The 24,416-nt window shown below is 55.0% G+C and overlaps 1 protein-coding gene across 1 annotated transcript in view; it reads left to right on the top strand.

The window, feature by feature from the left end:
• The first annotated feature begins 533 nt into the window (after positions 1-533).
• Positions 534-24,416, top strand: part of LOC140192651 (uncharacterized) — a 35,535-nt gene continuing 11,652 nt past the window's right edge. Inside the window, exons 1-5 of the mRNA XM_072250182.1 lie at positions 534-636; positions 4,238-4,471; positions 22,740-22,845; positions 23,648-23,907; positions 24,065-24,240. Of these exons, the coding sequence (XP_072106283.1) occupies positions 534-636; positions 4,238-4,471; positions 22,740-22,845; positions 23,648-23,907; positions 24,065-24,240 (879 nt within the window). The remainder of the gene's footprint in view (positions 637-4,237; positions 4,472-22,739; positions 22,846-23,647; positions 23,908-24,064; positions 24,241-24,416) is intronic.

Raw genomic sequence — 24,416 nt, 5'->3', positions numbered from 1 at the left:
TTCCGGCAGTACTACAGAGGACAGGGAGGAGATCTGGCCACTGCTCACGTAGCACGCAGACCCACCTGTGTGTAGACACGCCCTGGTGCTCGTGAACAAGATCCCCAGCTACGGGTAAATAGCCCCACTGCCTGTGGGCAGCCTTGGGAGAGACAATGGCTTCGGGAGTAAACCCAGACAGTAAATCTGGAATGGAGTCCCCAATGTGGCTGGATGTCACTGAACATCCTTCCAGAAGCTCCTGCAGCCAAGCCGATGCCAACCATACTGCTTCATACGATTTCTTTGGACTACACTGATGAGGTCGAGAGGAATCGTGACAACTGGGCATCTGAGGATCTCCATATCTTCCACCCAGGCTTGTGATGATCATCGTCAGCCATCGTCCTTCGAGACAGATGGATGCCAACCAGTAGTTGACTGTGTTGAGACCCCTGGTGCTGCAGGTGATATGTTGATGATAATTGGGCAGAGATTTCTTCCAACAATCCTGATTGAAGTCCTTGAAAATTATCCAAAGGCGTCAGGGTAAGATGTTTCGCGTCTGCAATGGCAGTACTCAGTATCTCAAGTACCTGTTCGATGCTGGCCCTCGGCAGAATGGAAACTGTGGTCAGGCTTACAGAGAATTCTGTGGTAAGTAGAATAGTCAGTATTTAATCATTAGATGTTCCAGATCGGGGGGACAAGAGTACAGCAAGACCACTGCATCCAGGCACCACAAAGAGTTATCATGATATTTGTGTTCAGGTTGTCCGGGTGTTACAGCGCAGAGTGGAGAGCCAGTGAGATGGCATCTACTGTAAACCGACTGTGCCAATAGGTGGATTGAAGCAGGCCCAGGTCCTTGCTGAGGCAGGAGAAGATTCAAGCCATAACTGACTTCTGCAAATACTACCAGATAGTGGTCATTGAGGAAAGTCCTTCAGCTCTGAATGAGCTCTGGTACAGTACATGCCTTTTTAAAGCAAATGAGAGACAGAGCAAGAATTGAGAGGTTGAAGATGTCCGTAAATATTCCAGCCAATTGGTCAGCTCAGGTTTTTAAGCACTCAGCCAGGTTTTCTGTTAGGACCTGGGGCCTGTAACGATTCACCAGCCCCTCCCCCCAACCCCGAAGGACAGTCTGACGTTGGCATGTGAGACAGACATCACAAGGCTGACTGACGTGGGCATGTGTGTCGTTGTTCTCTTTCTCAAAGTGCAAATAAAAGGCATTAAACCCATCAAGGAGCGTGTCATTCTCACCTTGTTGGAGGTAACGCCAGACAAGCTTTGCCAAATCTGCCTCAGGACAGCTTGTGCCCCCAGCTTTGTCCACATCGTCCCTTTGCGATGGCCTTCCACAAATTGTACCTGAACTTCTTGTAGGTCTCTGGATTAGCAGTTCTGAACATCATAGTTCCGGTCTCAGGAGACCACGAATGTCCTGCTTTATCTGGGGTCTCTGGTTTGCGAAGACCCAGTATGTTTTAGTGGGCACACACTCACCTAAGCCAGTCTTGACAGAGTCAGTGACCCATTCAGACAAAATCAGCCGAACTGACAACCCAGAAGCTGAGTACAGCACTTGGAGGCTGCTTCCGTGTCCAAAAATGTGATCATCAGGAGGGACTTCGGGTAAAACTGAAACATCGATGCTTGGGACTGCCCCTCTCAGGTACCCTGCAGGTGAACATGCAGACATTGGACAACAATATAGAAGACTTGGAGTACCATGCTGTGCCGGAAGGACATGAGGGACTGCCGGGGTCTCTGGTTCATGGATGCATGCTCAGCCCCAGCTCTCTCCTTCCATGCCGCCATCAAGAAGGCTCCTTGTGCGAGCAGCTCTAATTGAAACTATCAAATACTCCCGTTTCAGCCTGCTACAGCTGAGAACCACAACTGAGGTCTGTACAGTTATTAACATTGTTTTAATGTGATTTTAAAAATCTATCGCGACTTAAAATGGATGGGACTTGAATAGACCCTGGTGGCTGGCATGGTTCCCTTTTAAGACAGTGGAAGAGAGGATGCTGAGCCAGGTTAAAAGTTCATCTCAGAAAGTGTGGCTTTCAACTTCCAATACCAAGCATCTTGCTGGCAAACTTACAGCCTCTGGTAAAGGAAACTGAAGATCTCAGAGCCACAGTGCTATACCAGAGGAACAATAGGACCCAGTTGCGTGTTTTGTTTACAGGATCTTGGTTAACCCTTTCCGTTCCAGACGCATCGATACAGCCTGACAGGTTCACAATATACCACCAAGATAGAACTACTGAACGTTTCAAAGTCTGAGGGGTGGAGTGAGTGCGCTTTATGATAAACTCCTCCTGATGTACAAACGTGGCGGTTCTGTCCGGCTCTGTTCACCACCAATGGGACAACTCCTGATCAAGTGCCATTCATTTGATCTGCTGCAGACGATTTCAGTCATCATCTAAGTCCCACCTCAGGCTAGTGTAAAACAAGCTCTCAACGTACCGAGTGATGTGATCAACAGGCATGAAACAGCACATTCTGATGCCTTCCCCATCACTTTGGGGGGATTCTAACCAGGCCAGCTTGAAAAACTCTCTAAATTACTATTACCAACTAATCGCGTGTAGTACCAGAGCAACCGACACACTGAACCACGGTTACACCACTGTAACTGAAGACTGCAGCACCAGTAGTGAGGACCAAAAAAGTATGAACAAAGGAGGTGCAGGAGCACTAAGTGGATTGCTTTGAATCAACGGACTAGACTATATTCAAGGATTTATCTTCAAATCTGGATGAGTGTGCTGCATTTGTTACCGACTTCATTAAAACCTGCGTGGATGAGTATGTGCCTACGAGAACTTACTGTACATACCCAAATCAAAAACCATGGATAAACCAAGAGATTCGTATTCTGCTGAGGGCTGCATCTGTGGCACTCAAGACCGGCAACCCAGGCCTGTACCTGAAAACCAGATACGACCTGCAGAGGGCTAGTTCAAGAACTAAGGAACAATCCCAAGCAGGTTGGAGGTGACATCAGATGCACATCAACTCTGTAGGAAGTAATGTCCTGCAAACCCTGCCAAAGTGAAACCCAACATCATAATGGCAGCAACACACATGAAAGTTGCTGGTGAATGCAGCAGGCCAGGCAGCATCTCTAAGAAGAGGTACAGTCGACATTTCGGGCCGAGACCCTTCGTCAGGACTAACTGAAGGAAGAGCTAGTAAGAGATCATAATGGCAGTGATGTTTCACTCCCAGGTGAGCTCAATGCCTTTTATGCCCATCTTTAAAGGAAGAATGTAACTACAGCTATGAGGATTCCTGCAGCCCCGGTGACCCTGTGATCTCTGTCTCAGAAGCCGACATCAGGATGTCTTTCAAAAAGGGGAAAACTCACAGGGCGACAGGAACCAATGGAGCACCTGGTGGAGCTCTGAAAACTTGTGCCAAACAAGTGGCAGGGGTGTTCAAAGATGTCTTCAATCACTCACTACTATGGTTAGAAGATCCCACCTTCTTCAAAAGGGCAACAATTATACCATTCCCAAGATGATCAGGGTGAGCTGTCTTGACAACTACTGTCCAGTAGCACTCACATCTACAGTGATGAAATGCCTGGAGAGGTCGGTAATGGTGAGAATGAACTCCTGACTCAGCAAGGACCTGGACCCACTGCAATTTGTCTATCGTCACAACAGATCTACAAGGGATTCAATCTCAGTGGCTCTTCACGTGGCCTCAGATCAGCTGGACAATGCAAATACCTATGTGAGGATGTCATTTATTAACTACAGCTCAGCATTTGACACATCATTCCTGCAGTTCTGATTGAAAAGCTCCAGAACAAGGGCCTCTGTACCTCCCTCTTCAATTGGATCCTCTACTTCCTAACTGGAAGACCACAATCTGTGCGGATCGAAATTAAAATATTCACCTGACTGGCAATCGATACTGGCACACTGCAGGGATGTGTGCTTAGCCCACTGCTCTACTCTCTCCACACACAAGACTGTCTGGCTAGGCATAGCTCAAATACCATCTATAAATTTGCTGATGATACCTCCCTCTGAACCTCCCTCTGTACCTCTCTCTGAACTTCCCTGTCAACCTCCCCCTGTACCTCCCTCTGTACCTCCCTCTGTACCTCCCTCTCAACCTCCCTCTCAACCTCCCTCTCAACCTCCCTCACAACCTCCCTCTGAACTTCCCCCTGTACCTCCCCCTGAACCTCCCTCTGTACCTCCCTCTGTACATCCCTCTCAACCTCCCTCTCAACCTCCCTCTCAACCTCCCTCTCAACCTCCCTCCGAACCTCCTTCTGTACCTCCTTCTGTACCTCCCTCTCAACCTACCTCTCAACCTCCCTCTCAACCTCCCTCTCAACCTCCCTCTCAACCTCCCTCTCAACCTCCCTCTCAAACTCCCTCTGAACCTTCCTCTGAACCTTCCTCTGAACCTCCCTCTGAACCTCCCTCTCAACCTCCCTCTCAACCTCCCTCTGAAACTCACTCTCAACCTCACTCTCAACCTCACTCTCAACCTCCTTCTGCACCTCCCTCTCAACCTCCCTCTGTACCTGCCTCTCAACCTTTCTCTGAACCTCCCTCTCAACCTCCCTCTCAACCTCCCTCTGTACATCCCTCTGTACCTCCCGCGAACCTCCCCCGAACCTCCCCCTGAACCTCCCTCTGTACCTCCCTCTGAAACTCCCTCTGAACCACCCTCTGTACCTCCCTCTGTACCTCCCACTGTACCTCCCACTGTACCTCCCTCTCAACCTCCCTCTCAACCTCACTCTCAACCTCACTCTGTACCTCCCTCTCAACCTCCCGCTGTACCTCCCTCTCAAACTCCCTCTGAACCTTCCTCTGTACCTCCCTCTGAACCTCCCTCTGAAAATCACTCTGAACCTCACTCTGAACCTGCCTCTCAACCTCCCTCTCAACCTCCCTCTCAACCTCCTTCTGTACCTCCCTCTCAACCTCCCTCTGTACCTGCCTCTCAACCTTTCTCTGTACATCCCTCTGTACCCCCCGAACCTCCCCCTGAACCTCCCTCTGTACCCCCCTCTGTACCTCCCTCTGTACCTCCCTCTGTACCTCCCTCTGAACCTCCCCCTGAACCTCCCTCTCTACCCCCTCTGAACCTTCCTCTCAACCTCCCTCTCAACCTCCCTCTGAACCACCCTCTCAACCTCTCTCTGTACCTCCCTCTCAACCTCCCTCTCAACCTCCCTCTCCACCTCCCTCTCCACCTCCCTCCGTACATCCCTCTGTACATCCCTCTCAAACTCCCTCTGAACCTCCCTCTGAACCTCCCTCTGCACCTCCCTCTGTACCTCCCTCTCAACCTCCCTCTGAAACTCACTCTGAACCTCACTCTGAACCTCACTCTGAACCTCCCTCTCAACCTCCCTCTCAACCTCCCTCTCAACCTCCCTCTGTACCTGCCTCTCAACCTTTCTCTGAACCTCCCTCTGTACCTCCCTCTCAACCTCCCTCTCAACCTCCCTCTCAACCTCTCTCTGTACCTCCCTCTCAACCTCCCTCTCAACCTCCCTCTGTACCTCCCTCTGTACCTCCCCCTCAACCTCCCTCTCAACCTCCCTCTCAACCATCCTCTCAACCTCCCTCTCAAACTCCCTCTCAAACTCCCTCTGTACCTCCCTCTGTACCTCCCTCTGTACCTCCCTCTGAAACTCACTCTGAACCTCACTCTGAACCTCCGCCTCAACCTCCCTCTCTACCTCCCTCTCAACCTCCTTCTGTACCTCCCTCTCAACCTCCCTCTGTACCTCCCTCTCAACCTCCCTCTCTACATCCCTCTGTACCTCCCCCGAACATCCCCCTGAACCTCCCTCTGTACCCCCCTCTGTACCTCCCTCTGTAACTCCCTCTGAACCTCCCCCGAACCTCCCCCTGAACCTCCCTCTGTACCTCCCTCTGTACCTCCCTCTGTACCTCCCTCTGTACCTCCCTCTCAACCTCCCTCTCAACCTCCCTCTGTACCTCCCTCTGTACCTCCCTCTCAACCTCCCTCTGAAACTCCCTCTGAAACTCCCTCTGAACCTCACTCTCAACCTCACTCTGAACCTCCCCCTCAACCTCCCCCTCAACCTCCCTCTGTACCTCCCTCTCAACCTCCTTCTGTACCTCCCTCTCAACCTCCCTCTGTACATCCCTCTGTACATCCCTCTGTACCTCCCCCTCAACCTCCCTCTCAACCTCCCTCTCAACCTTCCTCTGAACCTCCCTCTCAACCTCTCTCTGTACCTCCCTCTCAACCTCCCTCTGTACCTCCCTCTCAACCTCCCTCTGTACCTCCCTCTCTACCTCCCTGTCAACCTCCCTCTCAACCTCCCTCTGTACCTCCCTCTGTACCTCCCTCTGTACCTCCCTCTCAACCTCCCTCTCAACCTCCCTCTCAACCTCCCTCTGTACCTCCCTCTGTACATCCCTCTGTACATCCCTCTGAAACTCCCCCGGACCTCCATCTGTACCCCCCCGTACCCCCCTCTTACCTCCCTCTGTACCTCCCTCTCATCCTCCCTCTGAACCTCCTGCTCAACCTCCCTCTGAACCTCCCCCTGTACCTCCCTCTCAACCTCCCTCTCAACCTCCCTCTGTACATCCCTCTGTACCTCCCCCGATCCTCCCCCGGTACCTCCCCCTGTACCTCCCCCTGTACCTCCCTCTGTACCTCCCTCTGAACCTCCCCCGAACCTCCCCCTGAACCTCCCTCTGTACCCCCTCTGTACCTTCCTCTCAACCTCCCTCTCAACCTCCCTCTGTACCTCCCTCTCAACCTCCTTCTGTACTTCCCTCTCAACCTCCCTCTCAACCTCCCTCTCAACCTCTCTCTGTACCTCCCTCTCAACCTCCCTCTCAACCTCCCTCTGTACCTCCACCTCAACCTCCCTCTCAACCTCCCCCTGAACCTCCCTCTGAACTTCCCTCTCTACCTCCCTCTGAACCTCCCTCTGAAACTCCCTCTGAAACTCCCTCTGAACCACCCTCTGTACCTCCCTCTGTACCTCCCACTGTACCTCCCTCTGTACCTCACTCAGAACCTCCCTCTCAACCTCACACTCAACCTCACTCTCAACCTCACTCTCAACCTCACTCTCAACCTCCCTCTGTACCTCCCTCTGTACCTCCCTCTGTACCTCCCTCTCAAACTCCCTCTGAACCTCCCTCTGTACCTCCCTCTCAACCTCCCTCTGTACCTCCCTCTGTACCTCCCTCTGTACCTCCCTCTGAACCTCCCTCTGAACCTCACTCTGAACCTCACTCTGAACCTCCCTCTCAACCTCCTTCTGGACCTCCCTCTCAACCTCCCTCTGTACTTGCCTCTCAACGTTTCTCTGAACCTCCCTCTCAACCTCCCTCTCAACCTCCCTCTGTACATCCCTCTGTACCTCCCCCAAACCTCCCCCTGAACCTCCCTCTGTACCCCCCTCTGTACCTCCCTCTGAACCTCCCTCTGTACATCCCTCTGAACCTCCCCCTGAACCTCCCTCTGTACATCCCTCTCAACCTCCCTCTCAACCGCCCTCTGAAACTCCTTCTGTACCTCCCTCTGTACCTCCCTCTGAACTTCCCTCTGAACCTCCCTCTGAAACTCCCTCTGAACCACCCTCTGTACCTCCCTCTGTACCTCCCACTGTACCTCACTCTCAACCTCCCTCTCAACCTCCCTCTCAACCTCCCTCTCAACCTCCCTCTCAACCTCCCTCTGTACATCCCTCTCAACCTCCCTCTGTACATCCCTCTGTACCTCCCTCTGAACCTTCCTCTGTACCTCCCTCTGTACCTCCCTCTGAACCTCCCTCTCAACCTCCCTCTGAAACTCACTCTGAACCTCACTCTGAACCTTACTCTGAACCTCCCTCTCAACCTCTCTCTTTACCTCCTCTCAACCTCCCTCTCAACCTCCCTCTCAACCTCCCTCTGTACCTCCCTCTGTACCTCCCCCTCAACCTCCCCCTCAACCTCCCTCTCAACCTCCCTCTCAAACTCCCTCTCAAACTCCCTCTGTACCTCCCTCTGTACCTCCCTCTGTACCTCCCTCTGAAACTCCCTCTGAACCTCACTCTGAACCTCCGCCTCAACCTCCCTCTGTACCTCCCTCTCAACCTCCTTCTGTACCTCCCTCTCAACCTCCTTCTGTACCTCCCTCTCAACCTCCCTCTGTACCTCCCTCTCAACCTTTCTCTGTACCTCCCTCTCAACCTCCCTCTGTACATCCCTCTGTACATCCCTCTGAACCTCCCCCGAACCTCCCTCTCAATCTCCCTCTCAACCTCCTTCTGTACCTCCCTCTCAACCTCCCTCTGTACCTGCCTCTCAACCTTTCTCTGAATCTCCTTCTCAACCTCCCTCTCAACCTCCCTCTGTACATCCCTCTGTACCTCCCCCGAACCTCCCCCTGAACCTCCCTCTGTACCCCCCTCTGTACCTCCCTCTGAACCTCCCTCTGTACATCCCTCTGAACCTCCCCCTGAACCTCCCTCTGTACATCCCTCTCAACCTCCCTCTCAACCTCCCTCTGAACTCCTTCTGTACCTCCCTCTGAACTTCCACTCTGAACCTCCCTCTGAAACTCCCTCTGAACCACCCTCTGTACCTCCCTCTGTACCTCCCACTGTACGTCACTCTCAAACTCACTCTCAACCTCCCTCTGAACCTCCCTCTCAACCTCCCTCTCAACCTCCCTCTCAACCTCTCTCTGTACCTCCCTCTCAACATCCCTCTCTACCTCCCTCTGTACCTCCACCTCAACCTCCCTCTCAACCTCCCCCTGAACCTCCCTCTGTACATCCCTCTCAACCTCCCTCTCAACCTCCCTCTGAAACTCCCTCTGAACCACCCTCTGTACCTCCCTCTGTACCTCCCTCTGTACCTCACTCTGAACCTCCCTCTCAACCTCACTCTCAACCTCACTCTCAACCTCCCTCTCAACCTCCCTCTCAACCTCCCTCTCAACCTCCCTCTGTACCTCCCTCTCAAACTCCCTCTGAAACTCCCTCTGAACCTCCCTCTGTACCTCCCTCTGAACCTCACTCTGAACCTCCCTCTCAACCTCATTCTGTACCTCCCTCTCAACCTCCTTCTCAACCTCCCTCTGTACATCCCTCGGTACCTCACCCGAACCTCCCCCTACACCTCCCTCTGTACCCCCCTCTGTACCTCCCTCTGAACCTCCCTCTGTACATCCCTCTGAACCACACCCTGAACCTCCCTCTGTACATCCCTCTCAACCTCCCTCTCAACCTCCCTCTGTACCTCCCTCCGAACCCCCTTCTGTACCTCCCTCTGTACCTCCTTCTGTACCTCCCTCTGAACTTCCCTCTGAACCTCCCTCTGAAACTCCCTCTGAACCACCCTCTGTACCTCCCTCTCAACCTCCCTCTGTACCTGCCTCTCAACCTCCCTCTCAACCTCCCTCTCAACCTCCCTCTGTACCTCCCTCTCAACCTCCCTCTGTACATCCCTCTCAACCTCCCTCTGTACATCCCTCTGTACATCCCTCTGTACCTCCCTCTCAAACTCCCTCTGAAACTTCCTCTGTACCTCCCTCTCAACCTCCCTCTCAACCTCCCTCTGAAACTCACTCTGAACCTCACTCTGAACCTTACTCTGAACCTCCCTCTCAACCTCCCTCTCAACCTCCCTCTGTACATCCCTCTGAACCACACCCTGAACCTCCCTCTGTACATCCCTCTCAACCTCCCTCTCAACCTCCCTCTGTACCTCCCTCCGAACCCCCTTCTGTACCTCCCTCTGTACCTCCTTCTGTACCTCCCTCTGAACTTCCCTCTGAACCTCCCTCTGAAACTCCCTCTGAACCACCCTCTGTACCTCCCTCTCAACCTCCCTCTGTACCTGCCTCTCAACCTCCCTCTCAACCTCCCTCTGTACCTCCCTCTCAACCTCCCTCTGTACATCCCTCTCAACCTCCCTCTGTACATCCCTCTGTACCTCCCTCTCAAACTCCCTCTGAAACTTCCTCTGTACCTCCCTCTCAACCTCCCTCTCAACCTCCCTCTGAAACTCACTCTGAACCTCCCTCTCAACCTCCCTCTCAACCTCCCTCTGTACATCCCTCTCAACCTCCCTCTGTACCTCCCTCTGTACCTCCCTCTCAACCTCCCTCTGTACATCCCTCTGTACATCCCTCTGTACATCCCTCTCAACCTCCCTCTCAACCTCCCTCTGAAACTCCCTCTGTACCTCCCTCTGTACCTCCCTCTGTACCTCACTCTGAACCTCCCTCTCAACCTCACTCTCAACCTCACTCTCAACCTCACTCTCAACCTCCCTCTCAACCTCCCTCTCAACCTCCCTCTTTACATCCCTCTGTACCTCCCCCGAACCTCCCCCTACACCTCCCTCTGTACCCCCCTCTGTACCTCCCTCTGAACCTCCCTCTGTACATCCCTCTGAACCACACCCTGAACCTCCCTCTGTACATCCCTCTCAACCTCCCTCTCAACCTCCCTCTGTACCTCCCTCCGAACCCCCTACTGTACCTCCCTCTGTACCTCCTTCTGTACCTCCCTCTGAACTTTCCTCTGAACCTCCCTCTGAAACTCCCTCTGAACCACCCTCTGTACCTCCCTCTCAACCTCCCTCTGTACCTGCCTCTCAACCTCCCTCTCAACCTCCCTCTGAAACTCACTCTGAACCTCACTCTGAACCTTACTCTGAACCTCCCTCTCAACCTCCCTCTCAACCTCCTTCTGTACCTCCCTCTCAACCTCCCTCTGTACCTGCCTCTCAACCTTTCTCTGAACCTCCCCCGAACCTCCCCCTGAACCTCCCTCTGTACCCCCTCTGTACTTCCCTCTGTACCTACCTCTGTACCTCCCTCTGTACCTCCCTCTCAACCTCCCTCTCAACCTCCCTCTGTACATCCCTCTCAACCTCCCTCTCAACCTCCCTCTCAACCTCCCTCTGAAACTCCCTCTGAACCACCCTCTGTACCTCCCTCTGTACCTCCCTCTGTACCTCACTCTGAACCTCCCTCTCAACCTCACTCTCAACCTCCCTCTCAACCTCCCTCTCAACCTCCCTCTCAACCTCCCTCTGTACCTCCCTCTCAAACTCCCTCTGAACCTCCCTCTGTACCTCCCTCTGTACCTCCCTCTCAACCTCATTCTGTACCTCCCTCTGAACCTCCCTCTCAACCTCCCTCTCAACCTGCCTCTGTACATCCCTCTGTACATCCCTCTGTACCTCCCTCTCAAACTCCCTCTGAAACTTCCTCTGTACCTCCCTCTGAACCTCCCTCTCAACCTCCCTCTGAAACTCACTCTGAACCTCACTCTGAACCTTACTCTGAACCTCCCTCTCAACCTCTCTCTTTACCTCCCTCTCAACCTCCCTCTCAACCTCCCTCTGTACCTCCCTCTGTACCTCCCCCTCAACCTCCCTCTCAACCTCCCTCTGTAACTCCCTCTGAACCTCCCCCGAACCTCCCCCTGAACCTCCCTCTGTACCTCCCTCTGTACCTTCCTCTCAACCTCCCTCTCAACCTCCCCTCAACCTCCTTCTGTACCTCCCTCTCAACCTCCTTCTGTACCTCCCTCTCAACCTCCCTCTGTACCTCCCCCTCAACCTCCCTCTCAACCTCCCTCTGTACCTCCCTCTGTACCTCCCTCTCAACCTCCCTCTCAACCTCCCTCTCAACCTCCCTCTCAACCTCCCTCTGTACATCCCTCTGTACCCCCTCTGTACATCCCTCTGAAACTCCCCCGAACCACCCTCTGTACCCCCCCGTACCCCCCTCTGAAACTCCCTCTCAACCTCCCTCTGTACCTCCCTCTCAACCTCCCTCTCAACCTCCCTCTCAACCTCCCTCTCAACCTGCATCTGTACCTCCCTCTCATCCTCCCTCTGAACCTCCTGCTCAACCTCCCTCTGAACCTCCCCCTGTACCTCCCTCTCAACCTCCCTCTCAACCTCCCTCTGTACATCCCTCTGTACCTCCCCCGAACCTCCCCCGGTATCTCCCCCTGTACCTCCCCCTGTACCTCCCTCTGTACCCCCTCTGTACCACCCTCTGTACCTCCCCCTCAACCTCCCCCTCAACCTCCCCCTGAACCTCCCTCTGTACCTCCCTCTGTACCTCCCTCTGTACCTCCCTCTGAACCTCCCTCTGAACCTCCCCCGAACCTCCCCCTGAACCTCCCTCTGTACCCCCTCTGTACCTTCCTCTCAACCTCCCTCTCAACCTCCCTCTCAACCTCTCTCTGTACCTCCCTCTCAACCTCCTTCGGTACCTCCCTTTCAACCTCCCTCTCAACCTCCCTCTCAACCTCTCTCTGTACCTCCCTCTCAACCTCCCACTGTACCTCCAGCTCAACCTCCCTCTCAACCTCCCCCTGAACCTCCCTCTGAACTTCCCTCTCTACCTCCCTCTGAAACTCCCTCTGAAACTCCCTCTGAACCACCCTCTGTACCTCGCTCTGTAACTCCCACTGTACCTCCCACTGTACCTCCCTCTGTACCTCACTCTCAACCTCACACTCAACCTCACTCTCAACCTCACTCTCAACCTACCTCTCAACCTACCTCTCAACCTCCCTCTGTACCTCCCTCTGTACATCCCTCTGTACCTCCCTCTCAAACACCCTCTGAACCTCCCTCTGTACCTCCCTCTGTACCTCCTTCTGTACCTCCCTCTGAACTTCCCTCTGAACCTCCTCTGAAACTCCCTCTGAACCACCCTCTGTACCTCCCTCTCAACCTCCCTCTGTACCTGCCTCTCAACCTCCCTCTCAACCTCCCTCTCAACCTCCCTCTGTACCTCCCTCTCAACCTCCCTCTGTACATCCCTCTCAACCTCCCTCTGTACATCCCTCTGTACATCCCTCTGTACCTCCCTCTCAAACTCCCTCTGAAACTTCCTCTGTACCTCCCTCTGAACCTCCCTCTCAACCTCCCTCTGAAACTCACTCTGAACCTCACTCTGAACCTTACTCTGAACCTCCCTCTCAACCTCCCTCTCAACCTCCTTCTGTATCTCCCTCTCAACCTCCCTCTGTACCTGCCTCTCAACCTTTCTCTGAACCTCCCCCGAACCTCCCCCTGAACCTCCCTCTATACCCCCTCTGTACCTCCCTCTGTACCTCCCTCTGTACCTCCCTCTCAACCTCCCTCTCAACCTCCCTCTGTACATCCCTCTGTACATCCCTCTGAACCTCCCTCTCAACCTCCCTCTGAAACTCCCTCTGTACCTCCCTCTGTACCTCCCTCTGTACCTCCCTCTGTACCTCACTCTGAACCTCCCTCTCAACCTCACTCTCAACCTCACTCTCAACCTCACCCTCAACCTCCCTCTCAACCTCCCTCTCAACCTCCCTCTGTACATCCCTCTGTACCTCCCCGAACCTCCCCCTACACCTCCCTCTGTACCCCCCTCTGTACCTCCCTCTGAACCTCCCTCTGTACATCCCTCTCAACCTCCCTCTCAACCTCCCTCTGTACCTCCCTCCGAACCCCCTTCTGTACCTCCCTCTGTACCTCCTTCTGTACCTCCCTCTGAACTTCCCTCTGAACCTCCCTCTGAAACTCCCTCTGAACCACCCTCTGTACCTCCCTCTCAACCTCCCTCTGTACCTGCCTCTCAACCTCCCTCTCAACCTCCCTCTGTACCTCCCTCTCAACCTCCCTCTGTACATCCCTCTAAACCTCCCTCTGTACATCCCTCTGTACATCCCTCTGTACCTCCCTCTGTACCTCCCTCTCAACCTCCCTCTGTACATCCCTCTCAACCTCCCTCTCAACCTCCCTCTCAACCTCCCTCTGTAACTCCCTCTGAACCTCCCCCGAACCTCCCCCTGAACCTCCCTCTGTACCTCCCTCTATACCTTCCTCTCAACCTCCCCCTCAACCTCCTTCTGTACCTCCCTCTCAACCTCCTTCTGTACCTCCCTCTCAACCTCCCTCTGTACCTCCCCCTCAACCTCCCTCTCAACCTCCCTCTGTACCTCCCTCTGTACCTCCCTCTGTACCTCCCTCTGTACCTCCCTCTGTACCTCCCTCTCAACCTCCCTCTCAACCTCCCTCTCAACCTCCCTCTGTACATCCTCTGTACCTCCCTCTGTACATCCCTCTGAAACTCCCCGAACCACCCTCTGTACCCCCCCGTACCCCCTCTGAAACTCCCTCTCAACCTCCCTCTGTACCTCCCTCTCAACCTCCCTCTCAACCTCCCTCTCAACCTGCATCTGTACCTCCCTCTCATCCTCCCTCTGGAGCTCCTGCTCAACCTCCCTCTGAACCTCCCCCTGTACCTCCCTCTCAACCTCCCTCTGTACATCCCTCTGTACCTCCCCCGAACCTCCCCCGGTATCTCCCCCTGTACCTCCCCCTGTACCTCCCTCTGTACCCCCTCTGTACCACCCTCTGTACCTCCCCTCAACCTCCCTCTCAACCTCCCCCTGAACCTCCCTCTGTACCTCCCTCTGTACCTCCCTCTGAACCTCCCCCGAACCTCCCCCTGAACCTCCCTCTGTACCCCCTCTGTACCTTCCTCTCAACCTCCCTCTCAACCTCCCTCTCAACCTCTCTCTGTACCTCCCTCTCAACCTCCTTCTGTACCTCCCTTTCAACCTCCCTCTCAACCTCCCTCTCAACCTCTCTCTGTACCTCCCTCTCAACCTCCCACTGTACCTCCACCTCAACCTCCCTCTCAACCTCCCCCTGAACCTCCCTCTGAACTTCCCTCTCTACCTCCCTCTGAAACTCCCTCTGAAACTCCCTCTGAACCACCCTCTGTACCTCGCTCTGTAACTCCCACTGTACCTCCCACTGTACCTCCCTCTGTACCTCACTCTCAACCTCACACTCAACCTCACTCTCAACCTACCTCTCAACCTACCTCTCAACCTAACTCTCAACCTCCCTCTGTACCTCCCTCTGTACATCCCTCTGTACCTCCCTCTCAAACACCCTCTGAACCTCCCTCTGTACCTCCCTCCGTACCTCCCTCTCAACCTCCCTCTGTACCTCCCTCTGAACCTCCCTCTGAACCTCCCTCTGAACCTCACTCTGAACCTCACTCTGAACCTCACTCTGAACCTCCCTCTCAACCTCCTTCTGTACCTCCCTCTCAACCTCCCTCTGTACCTGCCTCTCAACCTTTCTCTGAACCTCCCTCTCAACCTCCCTCTCAACCTCCCTCTGTACATCCCTCTGTACCTCCCCCGAACCTCCCCCTGAACCTCCCTCTGTACCCCCCTCTGTACCTCCTCTGAACCTGCCACTGTACATCCCTCTGAACCTCCCCTGAACCTCCCTCTGTACATCCGTCTCAACCTCCCTCTCAACCTCCCTCTGAAACTCATTCTGTACCTCCCTCTGTACCTCCCACTGTACGTCACTCTCAAACTCACTCTCAACCTCCCTCTGAACCTCCCTCTCAACCTCCCTCTCAACCTCCCTCTGTACATCCCTCTCAACCTCCCTCTGTACATCCCTCTGTACATCCCTCTGTACCTCCCTCTCAACCTCCCTCTGAACCTTCCTCTGTACCTCCCTCTGAACTGCCCTCTCAACCTCCCTCTGAAACTCACTCTGAACCTCACTCTGAACCTTACTCTGAACCTCCCTCTCAACCTCCCTCTCAACCTACTTCTGTACCTCCCTCTCAACCTCTCTCTGTACCTCCCTCTCAACCTCCCTCTGTACCTCCCTCTCAACCTTCCTCTGTACCTCCCTCTCAACCTCCCTCTCAACCTCCCTCTGTACCTCCCTCTCAACCTCCCTCTCAACCTCCCTCTCAACCTCCCTCTCAACCTCCCTCTGTACATCCCTCTGTACCTCCCTCTGTACATCCCTCTGTACATCCCTCTGAAACTCCCCCGAACCTCCCTCTGTACCCCCCCGTACCCCCCTCTTACCTCCCTCTGAAACTCCCTCTGAACCTCACTCTTTACCTCACTCTGAACCTCCCTCTCAACCTCCTTCTGTACCTCCCTCTCAACCTCCCGCTGTACCTGCCTCTCAACCTTTCTCTGAACCTCCCTCTCAACCTCCCTCTCAACCTCCCTCTGTACATCCCTCTGTACCTCCCCCGAACCTCCCCTGAACCTCCCTCTGTACCCCCCTCTGTACATCCCTCTGAACCTCCCCCTGAACCTCCTCTGTACATCCGTCTCAAACTCCCTCTCAACCTCCCTCTGAAACTCATTCTGTACCTTCCTCTGTACCTCCCTCTGAACTTCCCTCTGAACCTACCTCTGAAACTCCCTCTGAGCCACCCTCTGCACCTCCCTCTATACCTCCCACTGTACGTCACTCTCAAACTCACTCTCAACCTCCCTCTGAACCTCCCTCTCAACCTCCCTCTGTACATCCCTCTCAACCTCCCTCTGTACATCCCTCTCAACCTCCCTCTGGACCTCCCTCTCAACCTCCCTCTGAACCTTCCTCTGTACCTCCCTCTGAACCTCCCTCTCAACCTCCCTCTGAAACTCACTCTGAACCTCACTCTGAACCTTACTCTGAACCTCCCTCTCAACCTCCCTCTCAACCTACTTCTGTACCTCCCTCTCAACCTCCCTCTGTACCTGCCTCTCAACCTTTCTCTGAACCTTCCCCTGTACCTCCCTCTCAACCTCCCTCTCAACCTCTCTCTGTACCTCCCTCTCAACCTCCCTCTGTACCTCCCTCTCAACCTCCCTCTGTACCTCCCTCTCAACCTCCCTCTCAACCTCCCTCTCAACCTCCCTCTGTACCTCCCTCTCAACCTCCCTCTCAACCTCCCTCTCAACCTCCCTCTCAACCTCCCTCTGTACATCCCTCTGTACCTCCCTCTGTACATCCCTCTGTACATCCCTCTGAAACTCCCCCGAACCTCCCTCTGTACCCCCCCGTACCCCCCTCTTACCTCCCTCTGAAACTCCCTCTCAACCTCCCTCTGTACCTCCCTCTCAACCTCCCTCTCAACATCCCTCTCAACCTCCATCTGTACCTCCCTCTCATCCTCCCTCTGAACCTCCTGCTCAACCTCCCTCTTGAACCCCCCCTGTACCTCCCTCTCAACCTCCCTCTCAACCTCCCTCTCAACCTCCCTCTGAACCTCCCTCTGAACCTCCCTCTGAACCTCACTCTTTACCTCACTCTGAACCTCCCTCTCAACCTCCTTCTGTACCTCCCTCTCAACCTCCCGCTGTACCTGCCTCTCAACCTTTCTCTGAACCTCCCTCTCAACCTCCCTCTCAACCTCCCTCTGTACATCCCTCTGTACCTCCCCCGAACCTCCCCCTGAACCTCCCTCTGTACCCCCCTCTGTACCTCCCTCTGAACCTCCCTCTGTACATCCCTCTGAACCTCCCCCTGAACCTCCCTCTGTACATCCGTCTCAACCTCCCTCTCAACCTCCCTCTGAAACTCATTCTGTACCTTCCTCTGTACCTCCCTCTGAACTTCCCTCTGAACCTACCTCTGAAACTCCCTCTGAGCCACCCTCTGCACCTCCCTCTATACCTCCCACTGTACGTCACTCTCAAACTCACTCTCAACCTCCCTCTGAACCTCCCTCTCAACCTCCCTCTGTACATCCCTCTCAACCTCCCTCTGTACATCCCTCTGTACATCCCTATGGACCTCCCTCTCAACCTCCCTCTGAACCTTCCTCTGTACCTCCCTCTGAACCTCCCTCTCAACCTCCCTCTGAAACTCACTCTGAACCTCACTCTGAACCTTACTCTGAACCTCCCTCTCAACCTCCCTCTCAACCTACTTCTGTACCTCCCTCTCAACCTCCCTCTGTACCTGCCTCTCAACCTTTCTCTGAACCTCCCCCTGTACCTCCCTCTCAACCTCCCTCTCAACCTCTCTCTGTACCTCCCTCTCAACCTCCCTCTGTACCTCCCTCTCAACCTCCCTCTGTACCTCCCACTGTACCTCCCTCTCAACCTCCCTCTCAACCTCCCTCTGTACCTCCCTCTCAACCTCCCTCTCAACCTCCCTCTGTACATCCCTCTGTACCTCCCTCTGTACATCCCTCTCTACATCCCTCTGAAACTCCCCCGAACCTCCCTCTGTACCCCCCGTACCCCCCTCTTACCTCCCTCTGAAACTCCCTCTCAACCTCCCTCTGTACCTCCCTCTCAACCTCCCTCTCAACCTCCATCTGTACCTCCCTCTCATCCTCCCTCTGAACCTCCTGCTCAACCTCCCTCTGAACCTCCCCCTGTACCTCCCTCTCAACCTCCCTCTGTACATCCCTCTGTACCTCCCCCGAACCTCCCCGAACCTCCCCCTGTACCTCCCTCTGTACCTCCCTCTGTACCTCCCTCTGAACCTCCCCCGAACCTCCCCCTGAACCTCCCTCTGTGCCCCCTCTGTACCTTCCTCTCAACCTCCCTCTCGACCTCCCTCTCAACCTCCCTCTCAACCTCTCTCTGTACCTCCCTCTCAACCTCCTTCTGTACCTCCCTCTCAACCTCCTTCTGTACCTCCCTCTCAACCTCCCTCTGTACCTCCCTCTCAACCTTTCTCTGTACCTCCCTCTCAACCTCCCTCTGTACATCCCTCTGTACATCCCTCTGAACCTCCCCCGAAACTCCCTCTCAACCTCCCTCTCAACCTCCCTCTCAACCTCTCTTTGTACCTTCCTCTCAACCTCCCTCTCAACCTCCCTCTGTACCTCCACCTCAACCTCCCTCTCAACCTCCCCCTGAACCTCCCTCTGAACTTCCCTCTCTACCTCCCTCTGAACCTCCCTCTGAAACTCCCTCTGTACCTCCCTCTGTACCTCCCACTGTACCTCCCTCTGTACCTCACTCTGAACCTCCCTCTCAACCTCACTCTCAACCTCCCTCTCAACCTCCCTCTCAACCTCCCTCTGTACCTCCCTCTGTACCTCCCTCTCAAACTCCCTCTGAACCTCCCTCTGTACCTCCCTCTCAACCTCCCTCTCAACCTCCCTCTGAACATCCCTCTGTACCTCCCCCGAACCTCCCCCGGTACCTCCCCCTGTACCTCCCCCTGTACCTCCCTCTGAACCTCCCCCTGTACCTCCCTCTCAACCTCCCTCTGTATCTCCCTCTGAACCTCCCCCGAACCTCCCCCTCAACCTCCCTCTCAACCTCCCTCTCAAATTCCCTCTGTACCTCCCTCTGTACCTCCCTCTGTACCTCCCTCTGTACCTCCCCTGTACCTCCCTCTCAACCTCCCTCTCAACCTCCCTCTGTACATCCCTCTGTACCTCCCCCGAACCTCCCCCTGTACCTCCTTCTGTACCTCCCTCTGTACCTCCCTCTGAACCTCCCCCGAACCTCCCTCTCAACCTCCCTCTAAACCTCCCTCTCAAATTCCATCTGTACCTCCCTCTGTACCTCCCTCTGAAACTCCCTCTGAACCTCACTCTGAACCTCCCCCTCAACCTCCCTCTGTACCTCCCTCTCAACCTCCTTCTGTACCTCCCTCTCAACCTCCCTCTGTACCTCCCTCTCAACCTCTCTCTGTACCTCCCTCTGTACCTCCCTCTGTACCTCCCCCTCAACCTCCCTCTCAACCTCCCTCTCAACCTCCCTCTCAAACTCCCTCTGTACCTCCCTCTGTACCTCCCTCTGTACCTCCCTCTGAAACTCCCTCTGAACCTCACTCTGAACCTCACTCTGAACCTCCCCCTCAACCTCCCTCTGTACCTCCCTCTCAACCTCCTTCTGTACCTCCCTCTCAACCTCCCTCTGTACATCCCTCTGAACCTCCCCCGAAACTCCCTCTCAACCTCCCTCTCAACCTCTCTCTGTACCTCCCTCTCAACCTCCCTCTGTACCTCCACCTCAACCTCCCTCTCAACCTCCCCCTGAACCTCCCTCTGAACTCCCTCTCTACCTCCCTCTGAACCTCCCTCTGTACATCCCTCTGTACCTCCCCCGAACCTCCCCCTGTACCTCCTTCTGTACCTCCCTCTGTACCTCCCTCTCAACCTCCCTCTCAACCTCCCTCTCAACCTCCCTCTCAAATTCCATCTGTACCTCCCTCTGTACCTCCCTCTGAAACTCCCTCTGAACCTCACTCTGAACCTCCCCCTCAACCTCCCTCTGTACCTCCCTCTCAACCTCCTTCTGTACCTCCCTCTCAACCTCCCTCTGTACCTCCCTCTCAACCTCTCTCTGTACCTCCCTCTCAACCTCTCTCTGTACCTCCCTCTGTACCTCCCTCTGTACCTCCCCCTCAACCTCCCTCTCAACCTCCCTCTCAACCTCCCTCTCAAACTCCCTCTGTACCTCCCTCTCTACCTCCCTCTGTACCTCCCTCTGAAACTCCCTCTGAACCTCACTCTGAACCTCACTCTGAACCTCCCCCTCAACCTCCCTCTGTACCTCCCTCTCAACCTCCCTCTGTACATCCCTCTGAACCTCCCCGAAACTCCCTCTCAACCTCCCTCTCAACCTCTCTCTGTACCTCCCTCTCAACCTCCCTCTGTACCTCCACCTCAACCTCCCTCTCAACCTCCCCCTGAACCTCCCTCTGAACTCCCTCTCTACCTCCCTCTGAACCTCCCTCTGAAACTCCCTCTGAAACTCCTCTGAACCACCCTCTGTACCTCCCACTGTACCTCCCACTGTACCTCACTCTGAACCTCCCTCTCAACCTCCCTCTCAACCTCACTCTCAACCTCACTCTGTACCTCCCTCTGTACCTCCCTCTGTACCTCCCTCTCAAACTCCCTCTGAACCTCCCTCTGTACCTCCCTCTGTACCTCCCTCTCAACCTCCCTCAGTACCTCCCTCTGAACCTCACTCTGAACCTCACTCTGAACCTCACTCTGAACCTCCCCCTCAACCTCCTCTGTACCTCCCTCTCAACCTCCTCTGTACCTGCCTCTCAACCTTTCTCTGAACCTCCCTCTCAACCTCCCTCTCAACCTCCCTCTGTACATCCCTCTGTACCTCCCCCGAACCTCCCCCTGGAACCTCCCTCTGTACCCCCCTCTGTACCTCCCTCTGAACCTCCCTCTGTACATCCCTCTGAACCTCCCTGAACCTCCCTCTGTACATACCTCTCAACCTCCCTCTCAACCTCCCTCTGAAACTCCTTCTGTACCTCCCTCTGTACCTCCCTCTGAACCTCCCTCTGAAACTCCGTCTGAACCACCCTCTGTACCTCCCTCTGTACCTCCCACTGTACCTCACTCTCAACCTCCCTCTCAACCTCCCTCTCAACCTCCCTCTCAACCTCCCTCTCAACCTCCCTCTGTACATCCCTCTCAACCTCCCTCTGTACATCCCTCTGTACATCCCTCTGCACCTCCCGCTCAAACTCCCTCTGAACCTTCCTCTGTACCTCCCTCTGAACCTCCCTCTCAACCTCCCTCTGAAACTCACTCTGAACCTCACTCTGAACCTTACTCTGAACCTCCCTCTCAACCTCCTTCTGTACCTCCCTCTCAACCTCCCTCTGTACCTGCCTCTCAACCTTTCTCTGAACCTCCCTCTGTACCTCCCTCTCAACCTCCCTCTCAACCTCCCTCTGTACATCCCTCTGTACATCCCTCTGTACCTCCCTCTCAACCTCCCTCTGTACCTCCCTCTGTACCTCCCTCTGTACCTCCCTCTCAACCTCCCTCTGAAACTCCCTCTGAAACTCACTCTGAACCTCACTCTGAACCTCACTCTGAACCTCCCCCTCAACCTCCCCTTAAACCTCCCCTCAACCTCCCTCTGTACCTCCCTCTCAACCTCCTTCTGTACCTCCCTCTCAACCTCCCTCTGTACATCCCTCTGTACATCCCTCTGTACCTCCCCCTCAACCTCCTCCCTCTCAACCTCCCTCTCAACCTTCCTCTGAACCTCCCTCTCAACCTCCCTCTCAACCTCCCTCTCAACCTCTCTCTCAACCTCTCTCTGTACCTCCCTCTGTACCTTCCTCTGTACCTCCCCCTCAACCTCCCTCTCAACCTCCCTCTCAACCTCCCTCTCAAACTCCCTCTCAAACTCCCTCTGTACCTCCCTCTGAAACTCCCTCTGAACCTCACTCTGAACCTCACTCTGAACCTCACTCTGAACCTCCCCCTCAACCTCCCTCTGTACCTCCCTCTCAACCTCCTTCTGTACCTCCCTCTCAACCTCCCTCTGTACCTCCCTCTAAACCTTTCTCTGTTCCTCCCTCTCAACCTCCCTCTGTACATCCCTCTGTACATCCCTCTGAACCTCCCCCAAAACTCCCTCTCAACCTCCCTCTCAACCTCTCTCTGTACCTCCCTCTCAACCTCCCTCTGTACCTCCACCTCAACCTCCCCCTGAACCTCCCTCTGTACATCCCTCTGTACATCCCTCTGTACATCCCTCCGAACCTCCTTCTGTACCTCCTTCTGTACCTCCCTCTGAACTTTCCTCTCTACCTCCCTCTGAACCTCCCTCTGAAACTCCCTCTGAACCACCCTCTGTACCTCCCTCTGTACCTCCCTCTGTACCTCCCACTGTACGTCCCTCTGAACCTTACTCTCAACCTCACTCTCAACCTCCGTCTGTACCTCCCTCTGTACCTCCCTCTGTACCTCCCTCTCAAACTCCCTCTCAAACTCCCTCTCAAACTCCCTCTGTACCTCCCTCCGTACCTCCCTCTCAACCTCCCTCTGTACCTCCCTCTGAACCTCACTCTGAACCTCACTCTGAACCTCCCTCTCAACCTCCTTCTGTACCTCCCTCTCAACCTCCCTCTGTACCTGCCTCTCAACCTTTCTCTGAACCTCCCTCTCAACCTCCCTCTCAACCTCCCTCTGTACATCCCTCTGTACCTCCCCCGAACCTCCCCCTGAACCTCCCTCTGTACCCCCCTCTGTACCTCCCTCTGAACCTCCCTCTGAACCTCCCCCTGAACCTCCCCCTGAACCTCCCCCTGAACCTCCCCCTGTACATCCCTCTCAACCTCCCTCTCAACCTCCCTCTGAAACTCCTTCTGTACCTCCTCTGAACTTCCCTCTGAACCTCCCTCTGAAACTCCCTCTGAACCACCCTCTGTACCTCCCTCTGTACCTCCCTCTGTACCTCCCACTGTACCTCACTCTCAACCTCAGTCTCAACCTCCCTCTGAACCTCCCTCTCAACCTCCCTCTCAACCTCCCTCTGTACATCCCTCTCAACCTCCCTCTGAACCTTCCTCTGTACCTCCCTCTCAAACTCGCTCTGAAACTCACTCTGAACCTCACTCTGAACCTTACTCTGAACCTCCCTCTCAACGTCCCTCTCAACCTCCTTCTGTACCTCCCTCTCAACCTCCCTCTGTATCTCCCTCTCAACCTTTCTCTGTACCTCCCTCTCAACCTCCCTCTGTACATCCCTCTCAACCTCCCTCTCAACCTCCCTCTGTACCTCCACCTCAACCTCCCTCTCAACCTCCCCCTGAACCTCCCTCTGTACATCCCTCTCAACCTCCCTCTCAACCTCCCTCTGAAACTCCCTCTGAACCACCCTCTGTACCTCCCTCTGTACCTCCCTCTGTACCTCCCTCTGTACCTCACTCTGAACCTCCCTCTCAACCTCACTCTCAACCTCACTCTCAAATTCCCTCTCAACCTCCCTCTGTACCTCCCTCTGTACCTCCCTCTCAACCTCCCTCTGTACCTGCCTCTGTACCTCCCCCGAACCTCCCCCTACACCTCCCTCTGTACCCCCCTCTGTACCTCCCTCTGAACCTCCCTCTGTACATCTCTCTGAACCTCCCACTGAACCTCCCTCTGTAGATCCCTCTCAACCTCCCTCTCAACCTCCCTCTGTACCTCCCTCCGAATCCCCTTCTGTACCTCCCTCTGTACCTCCTTCTGTACCTCCCTCTGAACTTCCCTCTGAACCTCCCTCTGAAATTCCCTCTGAACCACCCTCTGTACCTCCCTCTCAACCTCCCTCTGAACCTCCCTCTCAACCTCCCTCTCAACCTCCCTCTGTACCTCCCTCTCAACCTCCCTCTGTACATCCCTCTCAACCTCCCTCTTTACATCCCTCTGTACATTTCTCTGTACCTCCCTCTCAAACTCCCTCTGAAACTTCCTCTGTACCTCCCTCTGAACCTCCCTCTCAACCTCCCTCTGAAACTCACTCTGAACCTCACTCTCAAACCTTACTCTGAACCTCCCTCTCAACCTCCCTCTGTACCTCCCTCTGAACCTCCCTCTGAACCTCCCTCTGAACCTCACTCTCAACCTCACTCTCAACCTCCTTCTGTACCTCCCTCTCAACCTCCCTCTGTACCTGCCTCTCAACCTTTCTCTGAACCTCCCTCTCAACCTCCCTCTCAACCTCCCTCTGTACATCCCTCTGTACCTCCCCCGAACCTCCCCCTGAACCTCCCTCTGTACCCCTCTCTGTACCTCCCTCTGAACCTCCCTCTGAACCTCCCTCTGAACCTCCCCCTGAACCTCCCTCTCAACCTCCCTCTGAAACTCCTTCTGTACCTCCCTCTGTACCTCCCTCTGAACTTCCC

This window comes from Mobula birostris, unplaced genomic scaffold (genome assembly GCF_030028105.1).
Source record: "Mobula birostris isolate sMobBir1 unplaced genomic scaffold, sMobBir1.hap1 scaffold_2013, whole genome shotgun sequence".
Lineage (NCBI taxonomy): Eukaryota > Metazoa > Chordata > Chondrichthyes > Myliobatiformes > Myliobatidae > Mobula > Mobula birostris.
Note: the sequence above shows the minus strand (reverse complement) of the source record. Positions and strands in the feature narration are given on the sequence as shown.